At 32.1% G+C, this 18,903-nt stretch overlaps 1 protein-coding gene across 1 annotated transcript in view; it reads left to right on the top strand.

Moving 5' to 3' along the window:
* LOC128997307 (ras-related protein rapB-like) overlaps positions 1 to 974 on the top strand; it is a 75,102-nt gene extending 74,128 nt beyond the window's left edge. Inside the window, exon 6 of the mRNA XM_054422939.1 lies at positions 542 to 974. Within this exon, the coding sequence (XP_054278914.1) occupies positions 542 to 786 (245 nt within the window). The 3' untranslated portion in view covers positions 787 to 974. The remainder of the gene's footprint in view (positions 1 to 541) is intronic.
* Positions 975 to 18,903: the final 17,929 nt, after the last annotated feature.

Genomic DNA, 18,903 nt, shown 5'->3' with positions numbered 1-18,903 from the left:
CCTTTAGTTATAGACAGTCACCTGCAATATGGACACCCTGTTTCAATTTTGTATCAAAAATCATCATAAGCCGCGCCGAATTAAAATACGTGAGCTTGCCTAATACAAAAGTTTACTTTATTGAAATTATTTCATTCTTTTTAGAGCGTTTGAAGTCGGTTGTATTTTTTTACAAAAATAAATTATATTCTAAAACCTGTCGATAAAACTATTCGTTTATATTTTTGTCCTGTCACGAGGAGCGAACTGATGTGTGGTTGGAAACAATCTTTATTCCTATAAATCTACAACTACTAGGCCAAACTACTACGCAATGTACATAGGATTATCATACAAAATTGAAACTATGCTTTTATCATGGGTTAAATTTTCAAGAAATGTTAAAAAAAATACTTAGTTTATTTGTCTATATATTTCAAAATTTATTACTCAACCTTCATCTGGGACTTAAGAAAAATAACCAGCTTAAATTAGCTAGGTATTGTTATAAATTTCAATAATTCGTCATCTTTTATCTTAACACAATCCTCCCTGTTCCCAGTTGGACGAAAGCTTGCGAACAGCTGTGGATGCAAGTTCATCGAGACTTCCAGCGGATTGGATCACAATGTGGACGAACTCCTGGTCGGGATCTTGGCACAAGTCAAACTAAATCCGAAGAGGGAAAGAGATGTCCAAAAGAGGAAGAAGAGACAAAAACGCTACGGAAGTGGAAGAAGAATCATCAAACATCTGTTAGGCATCAAGAGGAAGGCAAGATCGTGTGAGAATCTTCTGGTTCTGTGAAAAACTTAAAACTGCATCTGAAATCGGGTTTTATGAATAGGTTTGGATGCTCAAGGATTTATACTGGAAGGACTTGTCTTGTTTTCAGAATCCTAGGAAGGACTTTTAGATAGGTTTCGCGTGAATTATAAAGAATGCCTCTTTAGGAAAGAATAACTGTAGGCATCCTAAAATGTGATGCTCTCTTGTTGAGGGTTGAGCATTAAGTTTGAGTCCTTACAAAGAGAAACATATTGTTAAGAAACGTATAATAATGTACCCATAGTAATTTAGGCTCGTTACCTAATAAAAACTCATTTTAAGTATTTTTTTTATTAGAATTTCAAGAAACTAAACTCAATATATATTAATTGAATTAAGAATTAAAGATTATTCTGTGAACACAGTTATTAGATTCCATTCTGACCACAAAGATCTACGCTTATATGTAGGTTAAGCGCTACAATTAAGATATTCTCTAAAACATTAATATTCAAAATCGTTGTGTGTTTTAATGGTTTTAGGTTTACAACGATTAATTGAATTAATTGAGGGTGAATACGGTTGGAATGAGTAATTTAAGATAGTCATTATTTTGAACTAATAAGAACAGATTATAACTTTTCATTAATTATCTGAAATCTCATGTTATCACTGTAGCAGAAGATTATAGAGTCCCCACACACTGTTATGGGCATAATACAAAATTGTGTATCCTTCATAAGGCAGATCCTTTGATCAAAGGTGTATCAAATTCCAACCCTACCTCGTGTGTGTGTGTGTGTCATATACCAAAATGAATGTGTATTCTGTGAACAATCAATGATTTTCCAAACAGCCACGTTACAATTTCAGTTTTCCTTCTTTTCTTTCATTTTCGCTCTGGCAACCATGCACAATATTAATATGTTTCTTAAATTGAAGTATAATTACTGTCTCAAACTGTTTTATAGAATCAAGTGATTCCGAATGTTTTAGTTATAAGCCAAAAGTCATACTATGGCTAAGGTTTTTTCTGAACATCGCCAAACGTAGTTTCAATTTGTTTATTAGAGCAATTCTTTTTGTCTATGACTAGAGTCAAATTGTTTATGCATTCCTAGACGCGTTATGTTTACTAAATGTTTGTCTTTGAAGAGAAAAGATTAAATGGAATTTAATTAATCTTTGAAAACTCTTAATTGTTACAATAAATGTTTTCAAACAAAATGAAAACCACTGAAATAAATAAATTAACAAATGAACATAAAATTGAAACAGTTACAGTTAAATTGTTTGCATGTGGTCGAGAACAAAAATAAATCAAATAAAAAGCAACAAACAGTTAGTTTGATTAATTTTCTGCGAAGATTCATTTAAAAGCAAAAATCTTTTTGAAATCATTATGATGTTATGTTATGAGTAATGGTTAAATTAATTTTTGGTCCAGAGTGTAACTGCCCAAAATTATTTTCTAGGGATGATCATTGAATGTTGATAAATGTAGTTGTAAGACTACTAAGACATAATTAATGAAACAACAAACCGATATTAAAATTGCATTAACAGTACATACCGATTGTTTTAACCAAAAGATATAAACTTAATAAACCGAGTTTATTGAACTAAATAAGACCTCAGTCTTCTAACTATTTTGGAAAATATCTATCCACTTAGATTATACACTTACAATTTAGATTATATACAAAGGTGTTACACACCATAAATTTATTGGTGTACAGTTTCTATAATTTGTATACGACCTTTATATGGTGTACAAATAAAATTCCAAAGCATTTCAAATTTTAATCTTTCGTTGTGTTCATTATTTTTAATGTGTGTCAATGTAGTATTTCGAGTATAAAAATATGTGTAATTGGGTTTTTAAATTTGTTAGTACTTACTTATTAACTCTAGATGGAGCTTAAAAGGTTATGACACTCTTAATAAAAATGTTTTCGATTAAAACATTCTCAATTAACGCCAATAAACTTGTTTTTCCAGACATAGTTATAATTTTGTTTTAAAATGTGGTTTTCCACTGACAAAGAGGCATTAAACAAAGAATATTCCCGTCTGTCATATTTGTACTTTAAATATCTGTGACCGCTGTTAGTATAGACTTCCTGTACACAAACACAATATTTACAAACATAACTTTACAAGTTTGACAATGGTTATCCACCAAGTACTTGGCGATCTTGTTTTATTAGGAAATAAATAAAAAATACTATTACGATCAAACTATATACAGTACCACAGTCTTGCTTGTAGTGTATATACTCTTATCTGCTGAAAACATCGAGTTTGTTTAAGTGCCTTTCCAGTAAAACAAAACCAACAGATTCAGAATCGCCGAATCACAACCACCCAAGATCAGGAGATGGATACAATCAATCATAAACAAAAATCCTTAAAGTAGCAAGTCTTGATCGAAAAACTTGGTTGTCCACTTAGGCATAAGCAGTTTTATTTACAATTATAAATTATCATAAATATTAACAAATTGTTCAAGGGCGTAAAGTATACCTGTATAAAAACTTCCAATAACATATTTTATTTATTATTTTGTCTTTATAATTAAATAGCTACATAAATAACTATCTACAGTTGTGTTACCTCATCTAATACATCACGTGTCCATATTATATTGTTGTTCAAAATATAGCGAACATTTACAAGTTTACCTAAACTTAACTAACCATAAAGCAACCTTTGAACAGAACTATAAAAACATGAAGATGAATCCTTTGACAATAAAATGCTTACAAACACCAACGCATAATGGAATTAAATGTTTGGCTTTGCAATTAAACACTAGAAATCTCACCCTAGTCATCTTTGAATCATAATATCTGTTTCGCCATTTTTACGGTAATTTTAAAGTATTATTCACTACAATATGTATAAACTCCTACAAGTACAGTTGATACTTCACCTATTACAGTTTAATTTGTAATATCATACTATGTATACTTGATAATTAACGACTGATATACAATCCAATGTCATTTGTATATGTTCTTGTATATTGTATAGTAACGTTTTGTATATTTGTCACGTGTTGTATTTACAGTTTTGTACATGTGTGACTTTGGACTTTCTATTTTTGGCACAGAAATGTTAGTGTGAAAACATATTCCGATGTATAATATTTGGTGTTATTTATTAAGGGATTTGTATCAATATTATTGTTGAATAAACTAATGTAACGTTGCTTTGTGCTGTGTTCTTTGACCCATTATAACTTTTTTAAGTGATAATAACAATAATGTTTCGTAAACTATTTGTTACAATTGTTTTAAAATAAATATGATTGTAAAACTTCACAATCTTTTACTGGTAATTTATCTATTACTTTATTTTTTTAATTTTCATCGTTCATCCTAATTCATAATTGTATAGGATTACTTGAAAGCAACGATTTTCTATATTACTAGTTTCCCTGTTGCTCGAATTCGAGCAATTGATAAGTATTACAGGTGTTATTTTAAAACGAATTTCAACCAAGTCAGCAAATATTTTTAGCAAACTGTTAAATTAGCAAACTTATTCACTGATAAAATATGCTCTTCTTCACACTTTTGATTTCTGAAAACATCTGGAGTTTCATAACAATTTTTGTTTTCCATGTTAATCTTATGGAGAAATACGAAACTTTAAAGGGCTCCAGGGCCTCACTCTCTATTTATTTTCCTAAAAAGAAAGTTTCCTGCACAATTTCACGTTACGCTCTTTCCAATGACACCAAAAACATGTCAATCGGTTCAGTAGTTTCAGAGGAGTAATTGCCACAAAAAACCTGCTTGCGTATTAAATAAGTATATACATTTGTTTATGTTTATGATCCATACCAGGTCTTTTCTAGAATTCGTGATATTAACTATGCTGTTGCGAATTTTATTGTTATTCAAATACTAGTTTTCTAAATCCGATTTTTTAAAGAATGTGCCCTAGCAACGGGGATTACGTAATGTGGTTTTAAAAAACTATAAGACAAATTAACGCAGGTACATTGTACTGTGGGTTTACTCAATACTTTTCCTTTTTCATTAGTGACTTTGTAGAGGTGAAGAAGCCAAGTGCTGATGTTATAAATATTTACGACGGTGAGTACCAATCAGGATGCACGGTCAAAGGCTCTCTCTATGAATGTCGCCACAAATATCGATCATACAGGCAAGTCTGGTAATGACAAGAGGACGTTACGTGACCATCAAAGTAGCCTTCCCAGCCTTTCAAGTCTTTCACTGGAGCGACGCAGATCCATTAATACACTGTGGAAAATATTAAGATTCACTAGTCAATTTTACATTTAGAACAACGTTACATGTTGTTTACTACATTGAATTTGGGATATGAATGAATAATGAATTTATTTCTGTCTAATCAGTCCGTTAGTGAAATTGTCACTCCTGCTGCTACCCGTAGAGTTAAATCAAATAATATAGGTATATTTTTTAAACAAAACCTAAATATCTGATTGCCTGAGATGTAAGTAATAAAAACAAACTACTTAAAAACATAATACAACTTAACAAGTTGAAAACATAAGATTTTATTTTAAATATTCTTAAGTAACAAAGTATCACTTTTATTCGTAAAAATTGTTACGAATTATCACTTGTAACAATGTTTTCAACCTATTACAAAAACTATTGACAGTATTACTTCTTTTAATCTCAAGTGGCAACATAATAAATACTAAAGGCCCCAAAAATAAACAAGAATGTTTAAAAACAGTTCTTTGTTGACTTTTGTGGTCATGCAAAACAAATATACTGTATAGGTAGTCTATAAACGCAAAAACTACAGAATTGACTGGACTGAAATCATAAAAAAGGCAGATAATGCATCCGGCTAACATAAAGGCTTTTGAATGTAATTAAAAACCCCTTGGATTATTCCTATTGGACGTCCCAAATTTAGAGGTTGAGTTTTTGAGGAAGTAAATATTGATTGATGAAAACTTCCACATTGTTTGGAATAGCAATTGGCATAAACTTTGTTTACATTTCAATTAACACTGTACTACGTTATTTGTAGTGCCAAGATGTACAGTGGAGATTTTTTATCAGTGGTGTGTGAGTTTCTTCAAACTGGAAATTTTACCGCCCTCACCCCGTTTTCAAATAAGTAAACAAAAGTAGGATATCTACCAGTAGATTAATATTAATATTTTACTCTACCACCCTCTAACCTGCAAAAATTAGCACTAACCTGGGGGGCGAACTGGCGTATTGGCTAGAACGCGGGACTTCAGTCCCTGAGGTCCCAGGTTCGATCCCCGCAAAGTCACCAATGGATTTTATATAAGTGATAATGCCGCAACTCCTAGGTCTAGCCTGAAGTAATGTGAAAAACAATCCCACGCTCGTGCCTAGCTTCCTAAGACAAAAAAACCTGCAAAAATTACAAATGGATTTGTCAGTAGTTTGAAAAAGTAAGGGTGGTGCATGTTCCGGCAGAAAACCACTATGAAACCCAATTTTCTAGTTTCTTATAAGCTATATAAGTAAAGGTTGTGAAATATTCAAATGTCAAACAATCATTGCTGAAAGTACTTTTACGATATTACTAATTTGACATTCCCATCTGTTACTGTTGTTAAAATTTCACAAGGTGATTCCTAGAAACACTTCGCTTTACTGTCGCTATAAAAATATGAATACCAATTTAGATAATGCTACGTTATTCCCGTTTATGCATTGAAAAGTAGAAAATATTATATAAATTTTTCTTTAATACTACAGGTTGGAGTTGATTTCATAGTTAAGCATTTCTTTGATGTTCGCAATGACTTATGGTTACAATTTCTTTGTACGTCAATACAACACACCAATAATTTTATTTTTTATTTAAATATTTTAGAAGTTCAAAGTACAAATTGTCAAGATTATATATATGTTTATGGATCCCAAACTTTACTAACTAAAAAAAAAACTATATTTATGATAATGATCTTCTTTTTTAATATTTTGCAAAATTTAATGGATCAATGTATAAAATATGGTCAAATTGTGTTAACGAAAATGCAGTCCTCTACCATAAAACAGACTATTTAAACTGTAATCAATATTTTTAATGATAAATTTGTTTTTTTCCCTTATTATAAATACTTTAATTGTTGTGTTTTATATATACTCTATGGGGTGTTTAAACTAATGGCGTGCCCCAGAAACTAGATAAGATTGTTATTTACAGTTAGAAACCGCATAATCCGGGGTTGACCTTAATGTGGTTCGTTTGCAAATTTAATTCGTTCCCAATATTTTATATTGAGGCAAAGCCGCATTAATTTAATTTCTTTAAATGGTTTTTTAGTTTTATTTCCAAAGATGTTAGGCCGCAATTAAAATGAGATCCAAATTAATGTAATTTGTTGGGATAGGGTTTTATGATAATTATGTAGCCAATCTGCGAAAAGAGTGGAAAGATGTTGCTGGAATTATTAACAAACCAGCAAATGTTTTTTTGTATAAGGAACTTTTATCCACTCAATAAACCTCATTTAAATAGGGAATACATCTGACATAGTTAAGTAGTTAAAAATTAAATCGGTAAAAATTGAATTTCACTTAGTCTGCAGGTTTGCTGCGGCGGGGAATTGTTTGTATTTGCTCCATCTTATTCACAGTGCTCTTATTCACAGTATAAGCTTTGCTCAATCCAAACTGTACAAAATTGTTTAAAAAATACCTCACAATATGGTATAGCGGCTATAATTTCAAAGCGTTTTAAGTGCTCCATGATCACAAAAAAATCATATTCCCTCACAAAGTGTGAAAACTACAAAAGCCTGAAATTACTTAAAGTTGATGAGATCTATATTGATATTTTTATTTATAAACAATTGGCTCTCAGTGTTCAACATTCTGCAATATTTTTTTATTTTAGAAAGTGCTGGAATTGTTAGAAAGGATGATTTTTTCTAATATACCGGGTGTCCAAAACCACTCGTACACCCCTTTCAAAACGATAGAAACCATTCCTTACAAACAAAAAAATATACAGAACTAGCTAAATTGGGCACGGTCTACCAAATAGTGATAATTTCAAATCCAAAATCAAACCGGAAGTGGCTTTTTCAGACTGGAAGTTGACTTTTTAAATGTAAACTACCAATTTTGATTACAGAATCGGACCCTACGTTGAAAAATACATAACTTTTGTCTAAAACATTTTTTGAAAAAAAACTTGTTTTCTACCTCTAATGCCCCATTAAAGTCAATAATTTTTGGTCATTCATCTGTCAAAGTTACTCGAAACAATAATAGAGAAAAACAAATAACAAAGATTACATAAAGACATGTGATAAATAGTATCAGCTGTTCATTGTAAACACCTTAGCAATTGAGTTAAAGCTGGTCTACACATTGCTTAATTTTATTTTATTTTAAAAATAAATCATTTGTTTTTACATTTAAGGAGTCATATGTAACAATAAATTATAAAAAAAATAAACTTAGCAATGTGTAGACCAGCTGTTACTCAATTGCTAAGGTGTTCAAAATAAACAGCTGATTCTATTAATCATATGTCTTTATGTAATCTTTGTTATTTGTTTTTCTCTATTATTGTTTCGAGTAACTTTGACACATGAATGACCAAAATTTATTGACTTTAATGGGGGATTAGAGGTAGAAAACAAGTGTTTCAAAAAATGTTTGTGACAAAAGCTATGTATTTTTCAACGTAGAATCCGGTTCTGTAATCAAAATTGGTAGTTTACATTTAAAAAAAGTCAACTTCCGGTCTGAAAAAGCCACTTCCGGTGTGATTTTGGATTTGAAATTATCACCATTTGGTAGACCGTGCCGAATTTAGCTAGTTCTGTATTATTTTTTGTTTGTAAGAAAAGGTTTCCATCGTTTTGAAAGGGGTGTACGGGTGGTTTTGGACACCCGGTATATATATATATAGGCTTTTGGTACGTCCTCCGACGTTTTTATTTTTATACTTACATAATTATTATTATTATTATTTTTATTATTATTTTATTAACTACAAAATCTGTTCTGTGCGCATTGTACCAAAACCAGTCATTATCACGAATCCTAGAAAAATATTTTTCTAGAAAGTATTTTTCTAGTAATCGTGGTCATTATTAAAAGGAATAATACATCAATAAACTGTAATATAGATTTTTCTACATCAACTACATGCACATGCTCAATGTAAAGGATTCACCACGAGAAGATCAACTATAAGATTTGTATATTTTGGAGAGATACATATTCCAAAGACTACTTTCTCCCCTCAGAGACCTGTCACATTTTGTTTTCTAGAGGTTGGATATGGTCCTGTCGCATATCATATCATCATAAATAACTTTATCAGATTCCCTTTATTTTAGCGAATTCCCTCATAGGGAATTATACATTACCATCTCCATCGTAGGACCCAAGTTACTACTTATTATTATTGTTTTAAATGCGCCATAAGCATCTACACGCACTCACAGGGTGAGTATTATCTTGGCGAAATTGTGAACCAATTTCGGCGGAATTGTGAGAATTCCTCTTAAGGTTTGTTGTTATTTTATGAATTTTAGTATATAATCTTAAGTGCACTTTAAATGGTGCTAATATTATTTGTATGAATCTCCAATACAGCAATAATCCTACATACAGGCTTTCCTAAGGAGGGTTCTCCATTGCTAAGGAATTCAAGATTGTTGATGAATAAAGCTGAGTGCTTATCACTTATGATAGTGAGTTTTCGAAATTAAATATTTTGCAAATTAAAAACAGTTGTTTCTTAAGAAATGTTCACTCTAAATTTTATGCGTTTACATCAATAACTCAACTCCTTCGTTAATTCAATTTGATAATTTGTGACTAATTTTTGGATTATTAATTAATAAATTTAATAAAATTGTCAATCCGATACCGACTTAAATAGTGGTATAGTGGTCTTATCCACCGTAAAAAAAAGACTTTTGTCATCGTTTAAAATATGTTTTGTGGATCGATGGATCTAAAAATACGACCATCTCTCTCAACTTCGGTTTCTCTAGACAACATGTCTCCAGGGCCGCCTTGACTGAGTTGACAACCTTTGAAAGTTGTTTACTTTTACTTCGACAGGAAGTAAAAGTGTCTAGTGAACATACATTTAACATAACATACTGTGCTCTGTTCAAAGCTTTAGAGAAGACCATATTTCCTTTTGTCGTCATTTGTTTTCAAGATTAATAGCAATGCGGTATTTTTATCGCATATATTTATTCATAAATTTGTTTGTGTATTTATAAACATAGTTCTTATGATCATCAGATTTAAGATATTAGTTCAAGGTTTTCATCATAAGTAGTAGTAAAGTAATACTCAAAAACCGGTTTGTGGAGGACATTTGAAATAAACCCTTAATATGGTTTGTATTCTAATCTTATCTTAAACAATAATAATTTGAGGACAGAGGTTTTAAAGCATGAACTTCTTCATTTAATGGTACATAAGTTAAATGATTAATATAGGGTTACAAAAAATTGTTCAGGGGTGGGGATTCGTGCTGGCCGAATCAAAAGATTTCCAATTTAAATTTTCAATGAGTATGGTAAATTATAAATTTAATAATCTTTCAAAAACAATAAATTAAATAGGAAGGATTTTGATTTTAATTAATGGAGGTAAATAGGGTCCAAATGGATGCTTGAGGAGTCTATAAGTTAGTCTGAGTTAATAAATGGAATGTTCTCACCAATCTTCTGTAATAATAATTTTCTTCTTAGTTTAAAGGCTTAAATTCTTCTTTCTTCGGTTAACTTAATTTGGATATTTTGCCAATACTTTACTTTATATTTTCATAATTTATTTCACAACTAATATATGTAGTTTCTATGTGCTCTTCTTGAATAGCTAAACTGCACTCCCCTTTTCATTGTTGTAAATCATATCAAGTTATGGGGTTCACATAAATAAAAACATGGTTGAATTTTATTAATAATCTTGAACCCAGATGGATGGTGTTCTGATTGGAGGATTTGTTTTTGAATAATAATTTTTGAATAAGCCAATGAATAAATTTTGATTAACAATTATATATATGTTGAGACAATATGGTTTTAATAATATTAACAATGGACATGGATAAATATTGAAAATATAACAAGATTGAGTTTGAAAATAAAATAAGGACTATAATTATAAACATTGAATTTTGAGTCATTACAATATCCCCTCAGAAAATATGTAATTAAATTTTTAATGACATATTTTCGCTAAATGACGAAAAATGTATTTAGCATTATACAGCAAATAACAAATATTGAGATGAAATTGAGTTGAAACAAAAATCTAACAAACTTAACATTAAGGTTTAACTAGAACAAATTTCAGTTGGAATGAACATAACAATAAAATAATTCTAAAATAGCAAAATGATTACTATCCCCTCCTATCTTCTACAAACATTAAAAAACATAACATTAATTTAAGTGGTTAAAACAATTTTTTTTATTTTTTACATAATAAATGAATGGAGTGATGAACAAATGTTGAAATATGAAATGAACATGAGACATATAAGAGATATATGATTCTTATAGGTACCATGGAGTACATTAAATGAATAGTTGTTTGTGATTGCTTGATGATAACCTCTTATAACTAAATACATTAAATTTGTGATTATGACTATAGTTTAACTATTGGGACAGAGGTAACTGGAGAAATTGGCTTGTTCACTCACTGCTTGTGTGGGTATGATTTAAAATTCTTCCTTTTTACGACAATGTTTACTGGGTTAAGCGCACATTACAGTTTATCTTCTATCTTCGGTTGTGGTGTGTAGATCGGTTCCATGTATTTCTTCATGGAGGATATATATGATAGGGTCCATATAATTTTGTAGAGATCACTTATGTGGTATGTTGATGGTCCAAGTATTGGGGAAATTGGTTTGAAGGTCTTCATGTAGTTGTGGGTCTGTGGTTCTTTCTTGGGTAAGTGATATTCTTTGTACATTGTAAAATAGTTTTCTTCGTTGTTATAATAATCATCATATGGCCTTTGGCAATTGCCTATATCTATTTGACATACTTGTCCCATTTTAATACTCATGTCACATTTTAGATTAATATCAGTATCATTAATTGTTAAACTTAATTTATTTTCATTAGAATTTATCTTTAGTCGGAGTTCTGTTAATGTGTCCATACCAAATATCACAGGTTTAATTAAATTAGGTATAATAAGAAATTGAAGCCAGATGGTCTGATGTTCAATGGTTACAGGGGCATAAATGATTCTTGCAACACGTTTTGATTTTTCACCAGTAGCTGTAGTTATTGTCGTATTAGACAAAGGAAGTTCTTCAAATGGTTGAATTATTTTTTGATTCTCTTTGAAACATTGTTCGGAAATACATGTTATTGTAGAACCAGTATCGATTAATGCTTTTGTTGGGAGATTATTGATTCTAATATCTATTTCAGGGCATTTAACTGGTTTGGATACAGGAAATTTATTATTTTCAGTGGGTTCATTTAATAAAAAATCTTGATCACACATTATATTATTTATCGAAAAATTGTTAGGGTTATTTAAAGAATTATTTTCGAGGATATTTGCTGTTGATATCGCTGTAGTTGTTATGATGTTGGTAGTTGATGGTCCTCGGCTTACATCTACAGCGACGGGTCGTTTCCCTGGCTGGTGTATGAGGGGTTGAAATTTGTTGGAGATCTTTGTTGTGTTGCTGTGTCATGTGGACTGTCTTGACTTATCATGGCACATACTTGTTTTTGCTCATTTGTAGGATATGGTTTGCTGTTATTGTAATAGTATTGATTAGGCCTTTGGTGGTATCGGTTTTGATCAGTGAGCGTATTGGTATAAGGATGCTGTCTGTGGTTTTGATTGTAGTTTTTTCGAGGATCATGTCTGAAACGGTTGTATGGCTGATATTGGTGTTCTCTAGGTTCTTGATGTTCTTGGTGTGGTGTCCGTATAGCATAAGATGATGTTTTTGGTTGATAGGCTCGATGGTTAATATCAGAGCTATATGATGGAGTCTTGTTACGATGTGTAGGACTATTTGGTCGGTGATCCATATTATGGTAGTTCGCAGGTTTGCTCCTTTTGGGTCCATCTCGGATATCTTCTTTTTGCAGAAGTCTTTCGAATGCTCGAATTGTTGTCACGTTCTGTACTTGGATACTATCTTGGATGAGTTGATCAAATCGTTCGCTTAACAGGATCACTATTTCCTCTTCAGTCATTTGTGGTGTAATGGACTGTAGTAATAGGACTCTCTCGGTAAAATACTCAGTTCTGCTGAGCGTTCCATTAGGTTTGTAGTGTTCGGCTTCAATCTTGCTACGTACTCCTCTTTGTATTTCACGGCTCCAGTATTTCATGGTGAATTCTTCGGAGAATCTTTCCCAACTGTTAATATCTGCCTTAACCAGTTGAAGCCATCTGGACGCTGGTCCTTCAAAACTGATGTCGAGAAGATCTTTCAGGATTTCAACAGGGTCGTTATTAGGATTTCTTTCTATCCTTTTAGCATAGAACCGTTTAAGTTTTTGTAGATATTCATTTGGATTTATAGTTCTTCCATTGAATTTAGGGATTTGTCTTTCCATTGGGTCAGATCCCGAACATATGATTTGAATAGGATTGTCGTTCCGGATTGGTGAATGATGTTTCAGTTTTAGTGACTGTACTTCACTTTCACATTTGTTTAGAGTTTCAGTAATAGTTTTAATTTCGTTTTGTTGTTTTTGGATAAGATTATTTTGTATGTGTAATTTAGGTACAATTTCATTGTGGATGGATTGTGCATAATATTTAGCAATATTTTCACTGTCGGTTTTTGTTTGTAGTACTAATGCTTTCATATTTTGTTCTAACTTTTGTTCTTGTTGTTCCAAGTTATTAGTTACAAATGTCTGGATATTTATTTTTGATTCGTCAATTTGATTTGTGATTTGAAATTGAAATTCTTTGTTTTCTTGATTTTGGGACTGTTGGTTAGCTTTTAGGACATTTAATTCCTGGCGAAATTCACTTTGTGTTGTTCTAATGTCATTTATTTGTTCTGTTAGAATTTTTTGACATGATTTTATCTCACGGTTTAGCTCTATTCGGGTCTGATCTAATTTTTGGTTTAGTTGTGTGTTGGTTTGATCAAGTTTAGTGTTAAACTGTTCTAGAAAATTAAATATTTTGTTCAAATCCGGTTGTTCAGTAGTTTGCGTAGCTTTAGCTTCAGGTGTTTGAGAAGTTGCGTGCGGGAGTGTTGGGATTACGTCATTGGGACGGTTTTCAATGGTCGGAGACTCGGTCTCCAACAGCTGGAAACTTGCTTCGGGCGTCTTCGTTAACCCTCGGATGATTCCGTGTGTCGATGTGGTTCTAATATCAGCTGACTGTGAATGTGTGCTTTGATTGGCTGCGGGTCTTTGGTTTACTTCAATAATCTCGGCCCGGTCCGTTGATTCTGATTGGTCGCTCTCGTTCCGGTTCAAATCTTTGACGCTGGGTCCACTAGGATTGAAACGTTCCGAACCCGAACCGGTGTTAGATTCATCTTGGCCTTCTACATAGGTTAGGTTTTCCATTTCTTCTGTTGACAGATTTGACGATTCGTCTGATTCGTGTTGTTGAAATAATAATGCAGGATATAAGGTGCATTGTCCCTGAAGCGACTCTTGCGATAGTAGCTGAGCGATAGTAGCTTAGCGATAGTAGCTGAGCACTGGTTAGCGTTGTTTTAAATGGGACCATTGTCCCTGACGCGACTGCGACTGGAGCGGCTAGCGGCTGAACACAGCGACTGTAGCGGGTCTGCTCTGAGGGGAGTCAGAGTCGCAGTCGCTGAGCGATTTGTGTTGTGTATAGACTTGTTTTGGTCGTATTATAAATTATAAATGAAAATAATTTAAAAAAAATGCAACGTTTTTAAACGCACTATAAAGTAAAAAAATAGTTTATAAATATGTGGGGAGAATAAATACTTGAAGGATAAAAAAAACGTGGGTTGCATGCTGATTTACAATTATCTTAACCTATTGAACTATTATTATCTATTGCATGCACCCCACGTTTTTCGTTTTAAATCTTTTAAGTATTTATTCACTCCACATATTTATAAATTATTTTTACTTTTGAGTGCGTTTAAAAACGCGGCATTAAAATGTTTTTATATTTATAATATTTTCTACATTTTAGTCTTTAATGTGTAAATATGTTAAATCTATTTTATATGGCCTGTTAATACATACCAAACCCTTATTATCTGTAGTCATATGTTTTATATTTCCTTTGAACTGCTTATTTTATATTTAGAATCTCTCGGGAGCAGAACCTGTACCTCTACCCAAGCTTTTCGACCTGTCAAATTTAGGTATTTACGGCTGACTTCAAAATGTAAACATGGAAAATTTGGAAGCCCATGGGGCTTAGCCCAAGGAAAATATAAATACCCCCGCCGCAGCAAACCTGCAGACTAAGCGAATTTCCATTTGACTGATTGGATTTACACTGAAATGTCTACTTAAAAATATAACATTTATTCTTGATTTAAATAGAATAAGTTTAACAAGTACTTAGGTTTGCTGCATCAGGGAGGGTAAAACTGATTTTTTTTTGTAAAATGTGAATAGTTAGTAAGTAATAAAAACATTTTCCAAATTTGATCAAAATATGTTCACAAACAAGCAAACTACAACAGTTTACTTATTCTCCATAAGAATAACATGGGAATTTTAAATTTACAATTTTTTGGAATTTTCTCCGTAACCATTAGGCGCATAATAACGCTTCAATATACTAAATTATTTGTTTTTTTAAGCTCTACAAAATGGTTTGGAAAGAAATTGCTAAATTTTATGTTTTTTGGGTCAAAAATTAGAAAAACCTATTTTTACCCCCATAAAACCCCCCGTAAACCCCCGTTCCCATAGTCCGATCATGCTGGATTGCGAACTCGTTCGAATAAACGTACTTTTACACATTTGTACCAATTTTCATCAAAATCGGATCATTTTTGCTCGAGTTATCGTGCTGACGGACACATATATATATATATATATAAATATATAAATATATATATATATATGAATTTGAACGGATGGTGTTTTTGGCCTCTAGGGACCTCAAAACGAAAAAAAAATCGGTCCCGCGTCCAGGTCTTACCATGAGTACTACGGTAATAGCTTATTCCCTATATGGGAAATTCGCTAAAATTAAATGATATCGTATTAAATTGTCATCCATTTGTGAGCTGTGTTCTCTAGTTTCATTTCTCTAGCTCGTCGGGAAGTTAGTTTAAAATTTATTGCAAAGTTTGTACCGGACAAGAAAGCGAGCTAATAAAAACCTTTTAAAATTAGGAGGTGTCATGGCACTCATAACACCAATTCACTCGAAAGTCAGCAAACTAATATACAGAATCGCTCTAGAACAATCGCTTCAGGGACAATGACATGGTTAGCTACTATCGCTGAGCTACTATCGCTGAGCTACTGTCGCTCAGCTACTATCGCAAGAGTCGCTTCAGGGACAATGCACCTTAACGTCTCGGTTGTCTCAAATTATAGTGATTATCGTTATCGTTGTTAGCCATTTTGTTTACGACGGTGTAAGGGAACAGGGATATTATAGGACAAGTTGGGTATCGTTATAACAATAATGAGCTAGGCCTAAGCTTTACGACATGAAATAAATCTGTTTTACCTTATAGTAGCCTATTTATTTTTAGAATTACAAGTAGTTTAGTTAGTACCTAATATTGGTGGGACATAAGTTGTGGGAAATCGGGATTCTTAATCCTACCTAACTTCTTAAGAGTAGGCCTAACATACGTAAGTATTAGCCTATTGGTATTTATTAGCCTATTTTAGATTGTCTCAACATACGATTATGAAATCTTTTGATTAAAGCCTATTACGTTGGGCGCCATTGAAATAAACCCTTAATATGGTTTGTATTCTAATCTTATCTTAAACAATAATAATTTGAGGACAGAGGTTTTAAAGCATGAACTTCTTCATTTAATGGTACATAAGTTAAATGATTAATATAGGGTTACAAAAAATTGTTCAGGGGTGGGGATTCGTGCTGGCCGAATCAAAAGATTTCCAATTTAAATTTTCAATGAGTATGGTAAATTATAAATTTAATAATCTTTCAAAAACAATAAATTAAATAGGAAGGATTTTGATTTTAATTAATGGAGGTAAATAGGGTCCAAATGGATGCTTGAGGAGTCTATAAGTTAGTCTGAGTTAATAAATGGAATGTTCTCACCAATCTTCTGTAATAATAATTTTCTTCTTAGTTTAAAGGCTTAAATTCTTCTTTCTTCGGTTAACTTAATTTGGATATTTTGCCAATACTTTACTTTATATTTTCATAATTTATTTCACAACTAATATATGTAGTTTCTATGTGCTCTTCTTGAATAGCTAAACTGCACTCCCCTTTTCATTGTTGTAAATCATATCAAGTTATGGGGTTCACATAAATAAAAACATGGTTGAATTTTATTAATAATCTTGAACCCAGATGGATGGTGTTCTGATTGGAGGATTTGTTTTTGAATAATAATTTTTGAATAAGCCAATGAATAAATTTTGATTAACAATTATATATATGTTGAGACAATATGGTTTTAATAATATTAACAATGGACATGGATAAATATTGAAAATATAACAAGATTGAGTTTGAAAATAAAATAAGGACTATAATTATAAACATTGAATTTTGAGTCATTACACATTGTAAACATAAAACATGTCACTCTCATTGACAGCATTGAACTAAATTATTAATGAAATTCAAAGAAAGATAGCCTTATTTTTATAGAGGATTTTCGTAAAAACCATGCATTTTCTTTATTAAATATCCTTCACTGGCTACTCTTCTATCTGTAATATTCTACATTGCATTCTCTAGGAATGATTTTTTCATATATTTCTACTTCCTAAACCCATGGCCAATGACCTATGAAATTGATTTAGGGGAAAGTGGTCTAAACACGTATTTTTTGTCATGCCGGGAATCGAACCGGCCTCTCTTGCACTGAAGTCTGAGACGCTAACTAGCAACACAATCAACTAGTGATTTTGAGACCAGAAATCAATGATAAACCATTCCTCAATAGAATTTGAAAAATATTTTTGTCCTAACCACATACCCGATTCAAGTTTAATAAAATAACAACAACATAAACTCTAAACTCAAAAAAATTTTTAACACGTTTTCCACAAAAACTAAACGCACAAACAAAGTATTTCAGACAAAACTCCTTTTATAAATCCCTCTAAAAACATTCCGGAAAAGAAATTTGGAGACGCTTCAACCACTAAGTGGAGGGTTGTATACAGGGGTGCAAACTGGGGCAAACAATGAGCCATGACGTCACAACTACGTCACAGGTCAGCGGCCTCGCACGTGGACTGTGACGTCACGCGACCTCTGTGGCGGCAACAGACACGTTTTGACTTGCATTCTTCGCTCTCCGAGACATCAATCTTCAATATCTGTTTACGAGTTGGGAACTAATGATGCTTTCGTGTAAATTTTCTCAGGAAATGGGGTGGTTTTTATCTGGATCAAGTGGATGTAAATGACCGGTCATGCCTCATGGGTTTGATTATAAATTCAATATAACTTCCATATGAGAGAATGTGGTATAATTATATGTATTTGTTATATGTGATGTCATGCATTGGATTTAAATATAATACCATTGACTATTGTATACTGAAGTTGTAAGGCCACACTAAAAAAATGACGTAGGTATTTATTTATTTATTTTCCAAGGAAAGATTAAAACAAGCAGCTGATCACAAACGGCAAAACATTACGCCATTGCCGTCTTCTATCGTGACGTCATGACGAGAATTACGGCCTGTTTTTTTAGTGTGGCCTTGATTATAGTCAAAGATAATACGAAGCAAATCCATCCAAAAACAATAGTCTACAAACTATTGTTCCAGGTAGTTAAGTTATGTCACCAATGAATATCTGTGAAATTAATGATCGGTTAAAACCCATAGCATGACCCGGATAACCCACTGAATGATCAGTTGGAAGCCGATGAATTACTTTTAAGATATCATTCGACGACCAGCAAGAAACCAGTGAAAGATTTAGTTAGAAACTAGATTGGCCTCTCAGAAACAAGCGAATGGCCGGTAAGAAT

Source organism: Macrosteles quadrilineatus, unplaced genomic scaffold (genome assembly GCF_028750875.1).
Source record: "Macrosteles quadrilineatus isolate MER2022 unplaced genomic scaffold, UCM_ALF_1.0 Scaffold_6__1_contigs__length_79288215, whole genome shotgun sequence".
NCBI lineage: Eukaryota > Metazoa > Arthropoda > Insecta > Hemiptera > Cicadellidae > Macrosteles > Macrosteles quadrilineatus.
This window is presented reverse-complemented; position numbering and strand designations above follow the sequence as displayed.